The 19,799-nt window shown below is 49.1% G+C and overlaps 2 protein-coding genes across 2 annotated transcripts in view; one reads left to right on the top strand and one right to left on the bottom strand.

The window, feature by feature from the left end:
• The window catches only part of LOC142313091 (uncharacterized), a 340,618-nt gene that overhangs the window by 106,259 nt on the left and 214,560 nt on the right, over positions 1–19,799 (bottom strand). The gene's annotated exons all lie outside the window — the stretch shown is intronic.
• LOC142310591 (uncharacterized) overlaps positions 1–19,799 on the top strand; it is a 54,333-nt gene that overhangs the window by 10,352 nt on the left and 24,182 nt on the right. The window contains exons 2-9 of the mRNA XM_075348110.1: positions 708–1,163; positions 1,245–1,368; positions 1,452–1,549; positions 13,594–13,743; positions 13,873–14,052; positions 14,135–14,258; positions 14,342–14,439; positions 14,637–14,724. Coding sequence (XP_075204225.1) covers positions 909–1,163; positions 1,245–1,368; positions 1,452–1,549; positions 13,594–13,743; positions 13,873–14,052; positions 14,135–14,258; positions 14,342–14,439; positions 14,637–14,724 — 1,117 coding nt within the window. The 5' untranslated portion in view covers positions 708–908. The remainder of the gene's footprint in view (positions 1–707; positions 1,164–1,244; positions 1,369–1,451; positions 1,550–13,593; positions 13,744–13,872; positions 14,053–14,134; positions 14,259–14,341; positions 14,440–14,636; positions 14,725–19,799) is intronic.

The raw sequence follows: 19,799 nt of genomic DNA, 5'->3' as shown, positions 1-19,799 counted from the left end.
AAAAACCATCCAGGGTTACAAAATAAAAGTTACAAATCTTAACCCCATCCATGTAGACATTTTCTTCTCCATTTAGTGGTGGTGATGGAGTCAGGGACAGACTCGGGACAAATCTGTTTATAGAGACGCAGTAGAGGATGAAGATGTTGTCCTCATCATGGAGTCGTTATTTCTCCTCTCACGTGTAATGAATTTCTCCTGCAGTTTTGCTGATGCCGATTCCAGTGTCGGTAAATGAGAGGAGAATTAGTGATATGGAAGATGAGTCTGAGAAACGTATTCAGCTGCCGACTCCGAGGAGGAAACTGCTTGTTGTGTGTGGCCTAAATATATAAGATTTATTAGTAGAAAGAAAAAACTGACTACTGTAAAATACTAACAATAGTGACACATAACAATCCCCCATTACTCCTGGGCCCAGCTGCTTGGGACCCCGCCAGTCTCTGGATTTCCTGTCAGTTTAGTCACTGATAACAAACGTGATCTCTGCCGTCAATCAATGGCTGAAGCATTGACCAAAATTACCAGTGATTGGGAGCGGAGGAGACGTCTTAGTCAGGAATTCCGTTTATATTCCAGTTCATACGATACAAGAGCGAACAACTTCTACACGTTCTGTCTTCTCATATGTTTCCCCTTATTATCTCCAGTAATCGTATTATTACAGCGGATTCTTCATGATGTCACATAGTCATCTCCCCATTCAGGTCCCTACAATATCGGATCCTCTCAGTGGAGATCTATATAAGAGAATTCTCCTGATTGCCCCGTGAAGGATGGATATGGACAGGGACAAGATGGCGGAGAGGATATTACACCTCACCCTAGAGATCCTCTTCCGGCTTACTGGAGAGGTGAGAGATTCTGATGACGTCACATTACATCATTCTTATCTATGGGAATAACAGATGGACAGAACTGGAGAGGTGAGGACTCTGGAAATGTCTGGAGTGAGATTTCTTACTGTGTCTCTCCATAACCAGGATTACACAGTAGTGAAGAAGACCTCTAGTGAGCGCTGTCAGGCCCCTGTGTCTGAGGGATGGGGAAGACCCCTGAGCCCAATCACGGGGCCTCCACCTCACCCCCAGATACATGAGGACATCAATGACCAGAAGATCCTAGAACTCACCTACAAGATGATTGAGCTGCTGACTGGAGAGGTGACACTGCTGGGAATGCTGGGACATTATACAGTAACGCTATGAAGGGATCAGGGGTGACGGTATTATTGTATGTGTCAGGTTCCTATACGGTGTCAGGACGTCACCGTCTATTTCTCCATGGAGGAGTGGGAGTATTTAGAAGGACACAAAGATCTGTACAAGGACGTCATGATGGAGGTTCCCCCGTCCCTCATATCACCAGGTAATAGACAGGACTAAATACACACTGCCTATAATTATCTGTATGTAAGGAATGAATTCAGTCCCTGTATGTGTCTCCTCCAGCTCTATCCAGTAAGAGGACAACACCGGAGAGATGTCCCCGTCCTCTTCTCCCACAGGACTGTAAACAAGAAGGTCCCGATGTTCCTCAGGATCATCAGGTAGATGGAGAGAAGGTGCCATGAAATCTCCCTATGATGTGTAGATGGCTGTGAAGGTCTTGTGCTCAGTCTTGTTTTATCCTCCAGTATTATATGTGTTATACTTGTGTAATGAGAGCGGTGGAGATGGCAGGATTAGGAGAGATAAGAGCTTTGATGATTCCTTTTAGTTCTCGTTCACACTACTTTATTTTCAGTGTGGTTCATAAAATAACACGCCTCGCCCTCAGACCATTGTTATTGGATGTGGCAGCAGATGGGGATTTTTCTTTCTCATTGACCGAATCTGTGTGTGAGAATAATCCCAGCATCCTCTAGCATACCACCCAACCGTCCCGGATATAGCGGGACAGTCCCGATTTTATACGTCGGTCCCGTTCTCATGCCCGGGAAGCTATGTGTCCCGCAGTGCAGTGGGAAGCAGCTGCCATGCCCCCGCACTCTGCCGACCACGCCCCACTCCCCGGATGCTGGCCACACTCTCTGGATGCCTTCCATGGCATCTATGCTGCTGGCCACGCCCCTTTGCGGTCATCCACGCCCTTTCTCTATGCTGGACACACACACTCCTCGGATGACTTCCTTGTCCCCTCCTGCTGCTCTCTCGATGCTGGCCACGCCCCCTCTGCCTGCGCCTTCTACCCAGGAACCTCACGTGTGACCGGCTCATCTGCACAGCGGCTGCTTCAAGAGCGTTTGTTCTGCAACTGAGATAAGTGCACCAGTAGCAGGGGGAGAGCAGTGTGCCTGCAGGAGGGGAGAGCAGTGTGCCTGCAGGAGGGGAGAGCAGTGTGCCTGCAGGAGGGGAGAGCAGTGTGCCTGCAGGAGGGGAGAGCAGTGTGCCTGCAGGAGGGGAGAGCAGTGTCCCTGCAGGGGGGGAGAGCAGTGTCCCTGCAGGAGGGGAAAGCAGTGTCCCTGCAGGAGGGGAGAGCAGTGTCCCTGCAGGAGGGGAGAGCAGTGTCCCTGCAGGAGGGGAGAGCAGTGTCCCTGCAGGAGGGGAGAGCAGTGTCCCTGCAGGAGGGGAGAGCAGTGTCCCTGCAGGAGGGGAGAGCAGTGTCCCTGCAGGAGGGGAGAGCAGTGTCCCTGCAGGAGGGGAGAGCAGTGTGCCTGCAGGAGGGGAGAGCAGGGGAGAGTCCAGCACTTGTCTTCTCAGGTCCCCCCCTGTGCCTGCAATAGAAAAAGCAGACAAACTGGGGACTCAGAGAAAGCAGCTAGAGGAGCTCTCAGGATCTGGTGCTGCAATGCTGCCAACCCGTGCCCTCAGCGCCCCCCATCACCACGCCAGCCTATGCCCTCAGCGCCCCTCAGCACAACGCCAGCCTGTGCCTCAGCGCCCCCCAGCACCACGCCAGCCTGTGCCCTCAGCGCCCACCCAGTGCTGCCAACCTGTGCCCTCAGCGCCCCACCAGCCTGTGCCCTCAGTGCCCCCCAGTGCTGCCAGCTTGTGCCCTCAGTGCCCCCCAGTGCTGCCAGCCTGTGCCCTTAGTTCCCCCAGTGCTGCTAGCCTGTGCCCTCAGCGCCACCCAGCACCACGCCAGCCTGTGCCCTCAGTGCCCCCCCCGCAGTGCTGCCAGCATGTGCCCTCAGTGCCCCCCTGCAGTGCGGCCAGCCTGTGCCCTCAGCGCTCCCCCGCAGTGCTGCCAGCGTATGCCTTAAGCACCCTCCAGTGCTGCCAGCTTGGGCCCTCAGTGTCTTCCACCGCTGCCAGCCTGTGCGCTAAGCTTCCCTAGGGCCAGTATGTATGCCCCACAGGCCACCACTGTCAGTATGTAGGCTCCACAGGCCCCAGTAATGTGTATGTATAGGAAATCATTGCAATGCAGACAATTCGTTCTACAACTTGTTAAATGTCCAATCCTGGTCCCCTGTTGTGCCATTCCACACATGCACAAACTCACACACACGCACATATTATGCTCACCTTACCTTCCGTTCCATCGCCGGCCTGCCGGTACTTGCTGTTCACTAGCATGGGCTGTGTATCGGGTAACCATGACGACGAGGGAAGAACTTCCACACCCAGAGCGCTGACGTCAAAGGCAGGAGCCTCTGATTGGTCATCGCGCTGCCTTTGAGTAGCGTCTGACAGCGGAAGTTCCTGCTTCGTTGCCGATGGGTACCGATACACAGCCTGGAGCGGCGAACTACAGGACCCAGGAGGCCGGCGATGGAATGGAAGGTACACATATGCTCACCTTACCTTCCGTTCCATCGCCGACCTCCTGGGTCTTGTAGTTCGCCGCGAGGATTCCTTCCTCGTCGCGATGCATCGGCGAACTACAACTATGTGCTCACGTTGCGTTTTTCCCCCGCGTTAACGCTGCGTTTTGAACTGCAGCATTTCAGTGACAAATTGCATGTGTTCTGCTTCCCCAGCAAAGTCTATGAGAAGTCCGAAAATTGAATGCGCACGCTGCATTTGTAAACGCAGCGTTTTGGATGCCAAAAATCTCTGCGGAAAAAAAAGAAGCATGTCACTTCTTTTATGCATTGTATCTGCGTTCTCCACCCATTGAAATAAATGATATGGGTCAAAATGCAACCAAAATGCACTTGGACTGCATTTTTTGTTGCGTTCCGCATGCTTTTTAATTAAACAAAACGCAGGTCTTTTCAGTCTCTCTCTGTCGTTGTCGGTCAATCTCCCTCTGTCTGTCGATCGGTCTCTTTCTCTGTCAGTTGGTCGCTCTGTCTGTCACTCTCTGTCCGTCGGTCAGTCTCTCCCCCTCTCTCATACTCGCCAATCACGGGCGAGGCACTGCACGGCTGTCACACTGCTCTGGCGGCTTTTCCTCTTTTGAAAATGCCGGCCTCTCATTATTCCATCTCATATTCCCTGCTTTCCCCGCCCACCGGCGGCTATGATTGGTTTCAGTCAGTTACACCCCCACACTAAGTGACAGCTGTCTCACTGCAACCAATCACAGCCGCCGGTGGGCAGGTCTATATCGTGCAGTAAAATAAATAAATAATTTAAAAAAAACGGTTCCCCCCCCCAATTTTGATACCAGCCAGGTTAAAGCCACACGGCTGAAGGCTGGTATTCTCAGGATGGGGAGCTCCATGTTATGGGGAGCTCCCTAGCCTAACAATATCAGCCAGCAGCCGCCTGGAATTGCCGCATCCATTAGATGCGACAGTCCTGGGACTCTACCCGGCCCATCCCGAATTGCCCTGGTGCGGTGGCAATCTGGGTAATAAGGAGTTAATGGCAGCCCATAGCTGCCTCTAAGTCCTATGTTAATCATGACAGGCGTCCCCCCGAGATACCTTCCATGATTAACCTATAAGCTGAAGAAAATAAACACCTACACCCAAAAATCCTTTATTTGGAATAAAAGACAAAAAACCCCCTCTTTTACCATTTTATTAAACCCCCAAATACCCCTCCAGGTCTGACGTAATCCACATGAGGTCCCGCGACGCATCCAGCTCTGCTACATGAAGCTGACAGGAGCGGCCACAGACCACGATTGCTCTCTGTCAGCTCCACGCAGCAACTGAAGTGAGGCGCCCGATCAGCGATGACATCACTCAGGTTACCCGCGGCCACCTCTGGATCCTCCAACTGTGACATTACAGGTGAGTTGTGGTCTCAGGTGGAGGACTCCAGCTGGCCGCGGGTAACCTGAGTGACGGCACGGCTGATGGCGCTGCTCACTTCAGTCACTCGGGATTTGCGGTCACCGGTGCGTCCTTCAAGGGTGACCGCTAACCAGGACGTGACACACAGACAGAGCCGCGGGGTGACAATGAAGTTGGGTGAAGTTTATCGGAGTTCATTTTCATCGCGCAACTCTGTCTGTTTCTGCTGTCAGCGGGCATGTAACACAGCTGAATTGACGGGAGAATGCACTGTCAAAAAGGCATCCAAAACGCATGGAAAATTAATGGAAAATGCATCCAAAATGCATGAGTTTTGGGTGCATTTTTTTTTTTATTTACAAACGCAGTGTTTACATTTGTCCAGTCTGCCAGAGGGTGCGTTCTTTTCCACACTGCGCACATACCAAGCTGAGGTCACACAGGCATATCACATGTGATGCGATATGCTAATGACCCTCGGCTCCTGCTGTGCTGTGAGCGTGAGCCATTACACTGTGATCTGATCCTGCCGTCAGATCACAGCTGAGGAGGAGAGGGAGAGATTAAGGATGTCAGGCGATCAGTTGGAATGAGCCCTGGGCCATGCTGTCTATCTAAAGGTGGCCGGATCAGTGGACGAGAGCACCCCCGTGTCTCCACAATTGGAAAAATCAGAACAGTAAGTTGCCTGTATTCACTAATTCCTCCCATTAACCAAAATCACAGTATTATTACAGATATTTTATCTAATAGAGCGGATCTGTCATGAAGTCTGCAGTTTTGTACATGGGGCAGATTTAGGGGACAGATCTGCTTTAAAACAGAATTGTGTGTTTTAAAATATTCTAGTTTAAAAGTAACACAGCCAAGTTTGCATTTATATTTTAATTTACTACTTAGAAATAAATCTATGTATATTTTTTTAATTATTGTTTCTAAAACAATAATTGTCATTGACTGGGTGTGGTAAGAGGTGTGGCCTAAAAATGTGTCCTTCTTTAAAAGTTGGGAGGTATGCCTCTAGTGCCTTCCATACATCGGATGAGACTCGTCCATTCAGGTCTGTGTCTGCACAAACTATCAGATTCCCACCAGCTCCACCATAAAGCAGACATTGTGTTATGGATACATTTCAGTTCTGTAATGTAGGAAGCTGTAAATGGTCTTGTAAATTATTAATAGCGGCTGTAAATACCGGATTGTATATGGATGACAAATAAGAAAAGACTTGTCCTAGTTTTCTGGATGAAGCTGTGATGATTCTTTATCCGGTCGTGTGATCCCGTCATTAGAGGCCGTTACATCCCGGGAAGAGAGGATTCATCTAGAAAGTGTAAAATCTTTCCCTTACCTGAATATTTCTGCCTCCGGTCACATCCCGTCTGCCGGTATAACGGGCTCCACATCACAAAACTTACATCCAACTCATCAATTCTGTTGGGTTTTTCTAAGTCACTTTTTTTGTCTTCTCTTTATTCATTTTTTTTTGTTCTAATTCTTCAAAATGGTGCAAGAAAAACTATTCACACCCGGTGAACTTTTCCACATTTTTTCACATTACCGCCACAAAAAAATGGATTTTATTGGGGTTTTATGTGATAACAACACAAAGTAGCAAACATTTGTGAAGTATAAAGGAAATTATACATAAATTTCTAAATATGTTAAGAAATTTAACTCTGAAAATTGGGATGTGCATTAGTATTCAGCCCCCTGAGTGTTTGCAGGACCTCCTTTCACTGGAATTACTTCTGCCAGTCTCTTGGGGGACGTGGCTACCTTTATGTCTAGCTGTGGGGGGATGTGTCCACCAGTTTTGCACATGTAGAGGTGACATTTTTGTCCCTACTACTTTATAAAACAGCTGTATCTCAGGTAAATTGGATGAAGGCGTCTGTGAAGCAATTTTCAATTCTTATTCTTTTTTGCTTTTAAAAATATCCATTATTCTATAAAGACCAAATTTGTGGAGTTTATGACTTATAGTTGTCCTGTGGACAGAGTCTCCCCCTGAGCTTTGGATCGCGCCTGCCTTTACACTGACCATAGGCCTCTTGGCTGCTTCTCTATAATTAGTGCTCTCCTTGCTTGGGATCTCAGTTTAGGTGGACGGCCATGTCTTTGTCATTCTGCATTTGTCCTATATGTGACAACTAAGCATCTGGAGATTTGTGTGAGGGGTGAACTGTTCTTTATTAGGCCAGACCTTTTTGTTTCTTTGATTGCCAAATCAAGAAATGTTAGCCATAGTTTAATGTCAGACTGACCGGAGCCCTATTGCCTGTTAAATATGGATTGCCTCAGCCTCTTTGACTATGTCAATTAGAGGAATATTATGCAGTCGAATTGAACTGAACCAATGAGAGAACAGCCATCTCCCACCAATCCTGTAAGATACAATACACTGAAATGAGACCTGAGTGCTATAAAAAGAGCTTTGCTCCTGTTTCCACATTCATTTTGCAGGACTTCAGCCTAAAATCCACATTTTTAGCTGGAAGATCACAGATCTGCTTCACTGCTCAATGCTGAGCCCAAAATTGTGCCTGGAGAACCCAGGTGAGGACAGTTCAGTCGTCTGGCTACATACTGTATCTTGCTGTGCTCAGTCATTTTCTAACCTTGCCGCTATCTCCTCTCAGTGGTTTCTCATCAAAAGCGAGGTGCCGCTGATTGGAATAGTTGGCCCCAAAGTCACAAATATTCTAAACCCTTGAGAGCCAATTGATGGGTGAAACTGTCGATTGTACCATCTTGTGACCTTGCTGGAAATGTACGATACGTGTTTCTCTGTTGGTGAACCAATAATGTCTTACCAAGCTGTGGTTCCCTCACCCTGTGTTGTCTGAGTAATGTTCTGCCCACAAGGAAGGAGTGCGGGCATTCAGTGGGAAGAGCCCTGGTCTGAGCTGTCTTTCTGAAAACTAGGCCAGCGGACGATCCTACCCACTGACCCTCATGTCTCCACACTATACTCCTGCCATTTTTGGATGATAGATTGAATAGTGCTTAATGAGATTTTCAGAGCTTTGGCTATTTTTTTTTTTTTATAACCAAACCCTGCTTTACTCTACTCTTCTCCACAACTTTATCCCTGTCTGGTGGGTTCTTTAGTTTTCAAGATGCTGTTTGATCCCCAATATTCTCATACAAAACTCTGAAGCCGTCACAAAACCGAAGTAGTTATACTGAGAATAAATGATACAGGTGACTCAACATTTATCACATCATGTGTCAGAGAGTTTCATATTCTCACTGCTCTTACAGTAGAGAATCCCCATCTGTGATTATGATTGAACCTCCTTGTTATCATTGCAGGCCTCAGTTGTAAAAAGCTAATTAGAAGTATCTCAATAATGCCCCTGATATACTTGTACATTGTAATAAAATTGCCCCATAGTCTTTGTGCTTCCAAAATGAATAACCCCAAGCTTGCTAACCTGTCCTCCTATTGCAGACCTTCCATTCCTGTAATGGTCGCTCTTCTCTGCACCCGCTCTAGCTCAGTTATGTCCTCATCATTCACTGGAGCCCGAAATTGTGCAGAATATTGTAAGTGTGGCCGCACTAGTGCCTTGTATAGAGGCAAAACTGTTCGGAGCATCTGTGCCTCGTTCACTGCATCCTATTACTTTATCTGCCTTGGCAGCAGCTTCCTGGCACTGGTTGGTTTTCTCGTCCTCCCGCACACCCACGTCGTCTTCAGTGTCATTATTATGCAGTAATTTTGCAAATATTTAAAAAAAAATTGCAGTTTAAAAATCAGCCAAAAAATCTGGAAATCTAAAAACCTGCAAACATTCAAAAAAAACCCAAAAACAAGCAAACAGATGAATATTACAAAGGTTACGTGCCATACATGTCAAGTAAAAGCCACTTCTTAATCCCTTCACGACCGTGGGCAGTAAAGTTACGTCCTATTTTAACGTGACTTAACGACCAGGGACGTAACTTTACTGCCTAAAGTTCATTTGATTGCCGTTGCCATAGCAACGGCTTTCAAATGATGTCGCCTGCTGTTTCTTACAGCAGGGGACCTTTGCTTGAACCCAGGGGGGGTAGCATCGCCACCCCCCATCGACGATCGATGTGATTGGCTGTTCAAATCTGAACCGCCAACCACATCGTTCGCACTAATTTCGGCAAAAATAATGCCTGAATTAGTGCGATACTGTGAGATCCGGCTATGAGATGCCGCAGCAGCTGCAGCAGATCATAGGTGGACCTCAAACATGTCGCCCTCCCAGCCCCTGCAGCACTGATTGGAGCGATCGTGCTATGACGCGCAATCGCTCCAATCAGTGTGCAGTGGGGCGGTCTGATCTGCAGGTGGCCGCCCTCGCCAGGCCTGTGCTGGTCTGGGGACCCTCCCCCAGCATGTCTGCAGCGTGCACTGGGTGGTACTTGTGGTACCACGCTACCGCCGCCGCTGATGATGTCACCGCTCCTGCTCCACGTGAGTATTGCGCTCCCCTGCGAGCTCCCGCGATGGCCCCTGCCTGTGCCCCCCACACCCCGATCTGCCCCCCGACATCCCGATCTGCCTGCCATCTCCGTGATCTCTATTCTGGTTTTGCAGCTCCTTCTCTGCTCTCCGCCTCCCCCTCTGCTCTCCGCCTCCCCCTCTGCTCTCCGCCTCCCCCTCTGCTCTCCGCCTCCCCCTCTGCTCTCCGCCTCCCCCTCTGCTCTCCGCCTCCCCCTCTGCTCTCCGCCTCCCCCTCTGCTCTCCGCCTCCCCCTCTGCTCTCCGCCTCCCCCTCTGCTCTCCGCCTCCCCCTCTGCTCTCCGCCTCCCCCTCTGCTCTCCGCCTCCCCCTCTGCTCTCCGCCTCCCCCTCTGCTCTCCGCCTCCCCCTCTGCTCTCCGCCTCCCCCTCTGCTCTCCGCCTCCCCCTCTGCTCTCCGCCTCCCCCTCTGCTCTCCGCCTCCCCCTCTCCTCTCCGCCTCCCCCCTCTGCTCTCCGCCTCCCCCTCTGCTCTCCGCCTCCCCCTCTTCCCCCCCCCCCCGACGTCCTCTTACCTGTCTTCATTGGGTCGTCCGAGGTCTTCACTGGCCCGATCACATCTGCCTCCATCGCTGGGTCCTTCCTGGTTCTTCTGCTGAGCTGTCCAACATCCTGCCTGCTGCTCCTGTAAAGCTGTCCATCTCGCTTGCCTTCTGTTCCTCCTGTAGTTCTTCTGGTCAGTGATCCTCTGGGTACTGTGAGTATAACTTTTTTTTTTTCTTTCTATATCCCCTGTCTATTTTTACACCTCATCCGTCCGTGCATCCCGCCGAGCGCTGATCAGGGATTCAGGTAACGTATCTGCATCTGTGGTCAGTTTTCTGCGGGACTATATTTTTTTCTCGTATCCCCAACACTTTTTGTATCCCGTCCGTCCGTGCGTCCCGCCGAGCGCTGATCAGGGATGCACATAACGGATCGGCATCCCTGCTCAATTTTTGGCGTGACTTTTTTTCTCCGTATCCCCTACGCTTTTTGTATCTCATCCGACCGTGCGTCCTGCAGCGGCCGATCATTGCTCAGCGTCTGTGCGTTTTGAAAAGTCAAATGGCGGTCCTTCTCTTCTGAGCCCCGCCATGCGCCCAAACAATTGATTTACACCACATATGAGGTATCTGCGTACTCAAGAAAAATTGCACAATACGTTTTATGGTGCAGTTTTTCCTGGTACCGTTGTAAAATAAAAAGCTACCTGGTTGATGCAAACATTTTATGGTAAAAAAAAAAAAAATTCACGGTTCAATGTTATCAACTTCTGTGGAGCCCCTGGGGGTAGAAGGGGCTCACCAAACATCTAGATAAATTCCTTGAGGGGTCTAGTTCCAAAATGGGGTTATTTGTGGGGGAGCTCCACTATTTAGGCACCATAGGGGGTCTCCAAACGTGACATGGCGTCCGCTAATGATTCCAACCAATTTTGCTGTCAAATGGTGCTCCTTCTCTTCTGAGCCCCGCCATGCGCCCAAACAATTACTTTCCACCACATGTAAGGTATCTGCATACTCAGGAGAAATTGCACAATACGTTTTATGGTGCATTTTTTCCTGATACCCTTGTGAAAAAAAAAGCTACCTGGTTCAACTAACAGTTTTGTGGTGAAAAAAAAGTGTATTCATAGCTCAACATTATGAACTTCTGTGGGGCCCCTTGGGGCTCGCTAAACATCTAGATAAACTCCTTGAGGGGTCTAGTTTCCAAAATGGGGTCACTTGTGGGGGAGCTCCATTGTTTAGACACCTCAGGGGGTCTCCAAATGCAACATTACATCAGCTAATGATTCCAACCAATTTTGCTGTCAAATGGTGCTCCTTCTCTTCTGAGCCCCGCCATGCGCCCAAACAATTACTTTCCACCACATATGAGGTATTGTCGTACTCAGGAAAAAATGCACTATAAATTTCATGTTGCATTTTTTCCTGATACCCTTGTGGAAAAAAAGCTACCTAGTGGAAGCAACAGTTTTGTGGTAAAAAAAAATTTTTTTTCTTTACACGGCTCAACGTTATAAACTTCTGTGAAGCCCCCAGGGGTTCAAAGTGCTCACCAAACATCTAGAAAAATTATTTGAGGGCTCTAGTTTCCAAAATGAGGTCACTTGTGGGGGAGCTCGATTGTTTAGGAACCTCAGGGGGTCTTCAAACCCGACATGGCGTCCGCTAATGAGTCCAGCTAATTTTGCGTTCAAAAATTCAAATGGCGCTCCTTCCCTTTTCGACCTCTGCCGTGCGCCCAAACAATTGATTTTTGCCACATATGGGGTATCAGCGTACTCAGGAGAAAATGCACAATAAATTGTAGGGTGCACTATATCTCTTTTCTTCCTTGAGAAAATGAAAATTTTATGGCTAAAATAACATTTTTGTGTTAAAAAGTAAAATTTTCATTTTTTCCTTCCACATTGCTTTGATTCCTATGAAGCACCTAAAGGGTTAATAAACTTCTTGGATGTGATTTTGAGCAGTGTGAGGGGTGCAGTTTTTAGAATGGGGTCACTTTTGTTTATTTTCTGACACCTAGGCCTCTCAAAGTCACTTCAAATGTGATGTGGTCCCTAAAATAAATTATTTTGTAAATTTTGTTGGAAAAATGAGAAATTGCTGATTAACTTTGACCCCTTCTAACTTCCTAACGAAAAAAAAATTGTATCGAAAATTGCGCTGATGTAAAGTAGACAAGTGGGAAAAGTTATTTAGTAACTATTGTTACGCTCACCAAGGAGCGGCGAGCGACCGGAGGTGGACTCACTGGACCGTGCCCCGGACTCCCCTGAGAAGGTGACCAGCAGCGAACCCCTATACAGGGACTGTGCGGTGCCTCCCCAGAAGGCCTAGAAGCACGGCAGCCAGGAACTGGTGGTAGGAGTCTCTGTACGGCCAGGCGTAGCTCGGGTACGACGTCCGCAGCAGGCAGGACACGGGTGTGGCACCGGAGATGATCACAGCAGGTGCCTCGGAGACGTCCACTGCGGGTATGGCCGGTGACGTCCATTGCGGTTGTGGCCGGTGACGTCTACTGCGGGTATGTACAGATGGCACTACGGTGAGATAGAGTATTAGTAACAGGCAGGTGACACACAGATTACAGTAGTACAAAGGGGCCTGAACACTAGCAGAGCTCTAGTAGGAGCGTTGCTCGGGCGCCTGCTGCCAGGGGAGGTGAACCTAAATAGTCTTTAGGTAACAGGTGGCCTCTGAGGTCACTTCCAGATAATGAGGCACTACTGCTTTAAGAAAGGGGGCGTGGCCTCGCACGCAGCCTAGAGTTGCTCACTGCAGAATTGTGTGTGGACGGGAGACAGGAAGAGACTGCGGCAGCTCCAGGAACAGGACGCCTGACCCGGGAGTGAGCAGAGCCTGCAGAGCCATGGGACTGGTAAGAGGAAGCATGTCGCTGCCGGGGGCTGGGACCGGGAGTGCACGTGGGGGCCATGCTGGGGCTGGGCTGATGTGAGGGAGAGCGCCCCCCCTCGGGATCTGGCGGGACCAGGCGCTACAACTATTATGTGTGACACATCTCTCAGATTTATGGGCATACATTTTCAAAGTTTGAAAATTGCGAAATTTTCGTAAAATTTCCTGAATTTTCACAAACGCAAAAAATATCGGCCTAAATTTATCACTGACATGAAGTACAATATGTCACGAAAAAACAATCTCAGAATCGCCAGGATCCGTTGAAGCGTTCCAGAGTTATAACCTGTCAAAGTGACGCTGGTCAGAATTGCAAAAAATGGCCCGGTCATTTGGGTGTTTTAGTGGCCGGGGGTGAAGGGGTTAATATTATTGGATCGAGGTTCTTCATTTCGGTTAGTGCAGCCCCAAAACCAGGAATTGTCTTCTTCTTTATGCCATACATGTTAGCGTTATTTCTGCAGCCAGTGATCGGATATAAAATCTCCAGTAATTATATTACTATGCAGGATTCTTTATGATGCACATCGTCATCTTCTCCCCATTCAGGTCCCTACAATATCGGATCCTCTCAGTGGAGATCTTCTATATAAGAGAATTCTCCTGATTGACCTATCAAGGATGGATATGGACAGGGACAAGATGGCGGAGAGGATATTACACCTCACCCTAGAGATCCTCTTCCGGCTTACTGGAGAGGTGAGAGATTCTGATGATGTCACATTACATCATTCTTATCTATGGGAATAACAGATGGACAGAACTGGAGAGGTGAGGACTCTTGAAATGTCTGGAGTGAGATTTATTACTGTGTCTCTCCATAACCAGGATTACACAGTAGTGAAGAAGACCTCCAGTGAGCGCTGTCAGGCCCCTGTGTCTGAGGGATGGGGAAGACCCCTGAGCCCAATCACGGGGCCTCCACCTCATCCCCCGATACATGAGGACATCAATGACCAGAAGATCCTAGAACTCGCCTACAAGATGATTGAGCTGCTGACTGGAGAGGTGAAACTGCTGGGAATGCTGGGACATTATACAGTAACGCTATGAAGGGATCGGGGGGTGACGGTATCATTGTATGTGTCAGGTTCCTATAAGGTGTCAGGACTTCACCGTCTATTTCTCCATGGAGGAGTGGGAGTATTTAGAAGGACACAAAGATCTGTACAAGGACGTCATGATGGAGGTTCCCCCGTCCCTCATATCACCAGGTAATAGACAGGACTAAATACACACGGCCTATAATTATCTGTATGTAAGGAATGAATTCAGTCCCTGTATGTGTCTCCTCCAGTTCTATCCAGTAAGAGGACAACACCAGAGAGATGTCCCCGTCCTCTTCTCCCACAGGACTGCAAACAAAAAGATCCCGATGTTCCTCGGGATCATCAGGTAGATGGAGAGAAGGTGCCATGAAATCTCCCTATGATGTGTAGACAGCTGTGAAGGTCTTGTGCTCAGTCTTGTTTTACCCTCCAGTATTATATGTGTTATACTTGTGTAATGAGAGCGGTGGAGATGGCAGGATTAGAGCTGATCATAGATGTGACTTCTCCATCTGTCTGTGACTTTTACAATATTTTTTTCAGGGGGAAGATCTGCCCCACATTAATACTACAGAGACATATTTGAGGGGTGATGAGCGGAGTAAAAAGATTCCTACAGATAACCGCCCAGGTGAGTGGTGACCACTAAATGCAGAAAAGTCACAGATTCTTTTCAGTCTCCGACTGTGGCTGCTTTGTCAGGGTTGTAGTCCGGCCATATCAAATGGTCACCATTCTGCTGCTAGACCACCACATGCTCCTCCACCCAAAACTATCCCCATTATTTTGGGAATTGAACAGCTTTCTGTTGGATTGAGATCTATATCAGCCAGATCTTACAGGTAGGATCCATCCTATCCCCTGAAATTAGAAGACGTTGACTCTTAACTGCTCAGATCTCTAATCTGCAAAGAAAAATCTAATCTGTATGGTGGACCCCTAAGAGAAAGCGGAGGGTAATGATGCTGGTGACGTCCTAGATTCTTAGTTTGGTGCCGTGTTCACCAGGTGAATAAAGATTGATTGCTCTCAGTGGGAGAAACAAAATAATAATCTTGTAGTTGATGAAGAGACCTCAGTAGTCTGGAAAGCTTGCTTTGTAACATCATTTATTATATTTTTGTTCGCCATTAATAAGTATCATAACTACAAGATTCTTCACTGAGAGCAATGAATCCATCTTCCTAGAATCTCTGCATCTTATTGATGGATCTTCCTTCTCTCCCTTTTGATGAATGTGCTGATAGGGGCGTTTATATCCAAAGTTGGGCACAGGGTAACTGTAACATATGAGGGAGGTTAGGATTACCCCACAGTGGGTACATGGAGGCCGGGCAGCCCACCCACATTATTATCAAAATGTAATTAGACAAAAAAAGGAAAGTAATTAACACCTAAAGATCTGATATTTTTACCTTCAAGATCCTTAAAGATATTTTCTCTGAATTCTACAAATGTCTATTATATAAGAACTTGTACTGGAGCTGTGCTCTTGATGGCTGGCACGTAGGAGTTCAGTAAATTGCTTTGTCTGGAAAGCCCTATCCCTCTGGTTGTGCTTATGCCTTCAATCGCTAAGCTCTTAGAGAAGTTCATAAAGACACTCTCCCTCCAGGTTAATTATCATGTCATTGAATCGGTTCCTGACTTAGGATCCTGTACCCCGTCGTGCTCGGTACCGTTCCGTTTATTGTACTCTCTGATGCCGACAGTCCTTCACGACTGTCCGTCGTACCCTTTTTCCAATGTCACTGCTACCGGTCCCCAACTCCTGTGGTCCCGGACCACTGTCTGCGGCTCAACCTTGGTCTTGCTCCCCGGGAGTTACTACTCCCCAGCTCCTCACTCTTTGAGGGCTCTCACTGAACTCCCTCTCTTCTTGCTCCCCTGGAGCACACACTCTGTCCCCTCCCACCAGTCTGCCTGACCCCCTACGTGAGTGGCCCTTTTCCAGCTAGACCAACCCACTGTTGTGTCTGACAGGTCGTGATGTGAGATGTGATTGCGATTTGTGGTGCTAGTTGATGTGACACTGGTTTTCAGGTACCTGGAACCATGGGAGGTGGGCCCTGCACCAGAAAAGAGAAGGTGTAGTTCCCTGCAGCACCCTGATATAGTCAGAGGCACTACATTTGCACAGACAGCATACAACTCAGCAAGTTTAATGGGATCTGACAACTAGCCACATGTCTCAAATGATATACCATATCGCTCAGGCACCTACCATAGAGGGAGAATAAATCCAAAAATGGAAATAGAGATCCATCTTTTATGAATGCATATCTACCAAACCAAACATATTAAATCTACATTAGACTTGCATCTTAGTACAAGTATATCAAAGAAGCAAGATAAATCCAAAAATTGATTACATCTTTATTAACATGATACAAAAAACATCATAAATTTATCACATAATCAGAGATGGGTATCAAAACACAGTTAAAAATTAACCCCTTAAAACAGAAAAAATCCTGGAGCAGCGTGGTTATTAGCTATTGCATAAGGGTGGTCAGAAGAGAGAATAATACAATCAATTGGATAGGGAAGAGAAAGGTGTGAGGAAAATCCTGGGATATGAAGAGGAATTATGATTTCCAGTCATAATCGCTCTCATCACTCCATGGTAGCGCCCCCTCCCTTCTTGTTCTCAGATGTCTAACATCTGGGAAGGTGTCACATCCCAGCAACACATCCAATGGCCATCTCCTGTGATATGGAGATTAGATGAGCTGGGAAGAGTGGACACAGGATGCCCCCCTGCCGTGACCCTGTAACAAGAGTTTGTATCTCATTATAAGGCTATGGAAGCCACCAGACAGAACGGCTCCAGTAAAATATGGTTAATATCTCATGAACCATATTTCCCATAAATATGGCAAGCATAAAAATGACGTCCCTGCATGCGGACGGTGCTGGCCCATATTTTATATGGGAGTAGGACCTTGGGAAATACCCCAAACGTGATATCGGCCGGTGGGGAACTAGCAGACAAGTCATGAGTCCTCTCGTTTTGCAGCTAAGTTCATAACTGTCACAATGAGAGCGTTGGCGTCCGCCTACGACGTTCCCAGGCAAAGTTATGGCCAATATCCCCTTTCTGGATAATATCTGACTCAAAGCGGGGGGAGTGGCAGTGCTTCCCTCTGAGGTCACGAAGGTAGGAGGGGACGGGGATTCCACAAGATTGATTAAACTCAGTTCGGACATTTTAGCTTGTTCTTTTGCTCGGGGGCCAGGTCGGGGAAGACCTGTGAGGGAGATCCTGGAAACCTGGTCTACGGCGCCCCCCTGTGGCCAGACGCACAAAGTAACTGCTTGAACTGTATACATGCTTGTAAACCATGCTTTATCTGTAAATGTACTCTGACTCATCTATGTATATATTCTGTAGAACCCCTATTGTATATATTGTAGTTTCTAGTGTGGCTTAGGCCGATTTAAATTATATAATTAATCTTGGGCTGTTCTGTTCTCTCGATCTTGAATCCCAAGTCTGTGTGTTCGGCTAATAGTTACCGTAAATCGGTTGGTAGCAGCGAGTTTGTGCCAAAGATCATTGTGGGGCAGCCAGTGAGATTCGGGGAGGTTTTTATATATTCCGTCCGCAGAGGTCGGGGGAATATATACCCTACTCTCACTGGGAACCCTTCAATAATCGGCATAAGTAGAATAGCGGCCTCCTTGCTTATTGTCAGGCAATTCCATAATTGGCCTGACTATAAGAGGGGCGCTAGAGAGCGCGTCACGTGCTCTGTCAGTCAGTCGGGAGGTATAAAGGAGGGGTGTGACTCCCGCTTGTTACCCCCCGATCGTGACGTACTGGTAGACAGCACGGGGGATTTCTGAGTGACCCCCCCCCCCCCCTTCCCGGCTGTTCGTGACATATTGGTGGCAGCGGTGGGATTTCTGAGTGACTCCCCCCGGCTGTTCGTGACATAATGGTGGCATAGCGGTGGGATCGAGATAATAGTGTGTGTGAGTGTGAGACCCATACACCCAGACACTAAAGACTGCCAGCAGCAGCTGTGGCTGCTGGGGTCTTCAGACCAGACCAACACTAGAGTGTCAGAGTGCAGATACAGTGGGGTGTGTGGAGGCATCAGGTGTCAGTTCTGTGTCAGTGACCAAAGTCTGCAACAATGGCTGAGAGCACCAGGAGCAAAGCCAAAGGAATGGCCGATGCTCAGGCCAGAGACGATAAGGAGGTTGTCCAGGAGCCCGACGCCAGAGAACAGCTCTGCAGAGGACATTGCACAACCTGGCACTGCCGGACAAGATGAGGAGGAGCTCGACCAAGGGTCCTCAACGAGCCAGATGCCAGTCCTCCGCTCTGAAATGGACAGTGAATCACCTGGCTCTGCATTGTGCCGCAGATCACCCCTTGCAAATCCCTCCGGCCTGAGAGGTTCGGAGGCCCTCCTTCAAGCTGCTATGGCCAGTCTTATAGCTGGAAACCGGGGTACCTACGAGATACTCATGGCAGAGCATGGGCGTCTGGCAGCGCAGGAGGCAGCGGAGTGAGAGCGACGGGCAGAGCGTGAAGCTGCGAAGCGACCGCAAAGGGCAGAGCGTGAGGCTGCGGAGCGACAGCAACAGGCAGAGCGTGACCACCAGCTGCAGCTAGCTCAGCTCCGGCCCTCATCAGCCACCCGTGACCTTCAAGACACCAAACTTCCAAAGGTCCGTGTTGAGGACTTCCCAGTGCTGGAGAAGGATGGAGACTTGGACTCTTTCCTGACTGCTTTTGAACGGACTTGCCTGCAGCACCATCTGGACAAGGACCAGTGGGCTAAATACCTGACCCCCCCCGTTTAAGGGGTAAGGCCCTGGAAATCCTTGGGGACTTGCCTACTGAGGCAGATCAGGGCTACGACACCATCAAGCGGGCCCTGATCCAACAGTACAACCTCACTCCGGAGTCCTACCGCAAGAAGTTCCGGAGCCTACAGAAAGGACCAAAGGACTCCTGGGCTGACCACCGGCGGGCACTTGCCTGAGCTGCCGACCACTGGACCCAAGGCCTGCAGCTTTCCACCGGACCGGAGATCCTGGACTTGTTGATCACGGAGCAACTCTTGTGGAACTGCCCTGAGGATCTCCGCCAGTTCATCCGAGACCAGAAGCCAAAGGGGTCCACGGATACAGCTGCCCTGGCCGATGACTACACCAACAATCGGGCCCCGGAGGCCAGTAGAGCGGCTGCCAGCAGCACCTGGAGAGGGGGTAAGATGAATGCTGCGACTGCTCCACCTGCCCCTAGACTGCAGGGGGTGTCCCCCTCAACTCCCCTCTCCAGTCCCGTGGCAGAACCAAGACTGTGCCACCAGTGCAACCAACCTGGACACTTCAAGGCCATGTGCCCTCAGCGTCCCAAGGCCCCGGCCCCGTCCCAAGGGCCGCCCAAGGTTGGTTCCAACCTGTCACCGTCGGCCGGTCTACGACCATAGGACTGCGAGACAGCGCCTCGGAGGTGACTCTGGTGCGGCCTGAGATGGTGTCTCCCCAAGACTTGGTACCTGGAAAAACCCTCGCTGTCTCCGGAATTGGAGGCACTGACCCAGCGCTGTCCGTCGCCAAGCTTTATTTGGACTGGGGCACAGGACTAGGGGTGAGGGAGGTGGGGGTAACCCATCGGATCCCCGCAAACGTGCTACTTGGGACAGATTTGGGGCAGATAACCTCCCAGTTTGGGCCCCCCCCAAG

The sequence above is a fragment of the Anomaloglossus baeobatrachus genome, chromosome 5, assembly GCF_048569485.1.
Source record: "Anomaloglossus baeobatrachus isolate aAnoBae1 chromosome 5, aAnoBae1.hap1, whole genome shotgun sequence".
NCBI classification, from domain to species: Eukaryota; Metazoa; Chordata; class Amphibia; order Anura; family Aromobatidae; genus Anomaloglossus; species Anomaloglossus baeobatrachus.
This window is presented reverse-complemented; position numbering and strand designations above follow the sequence as displayed.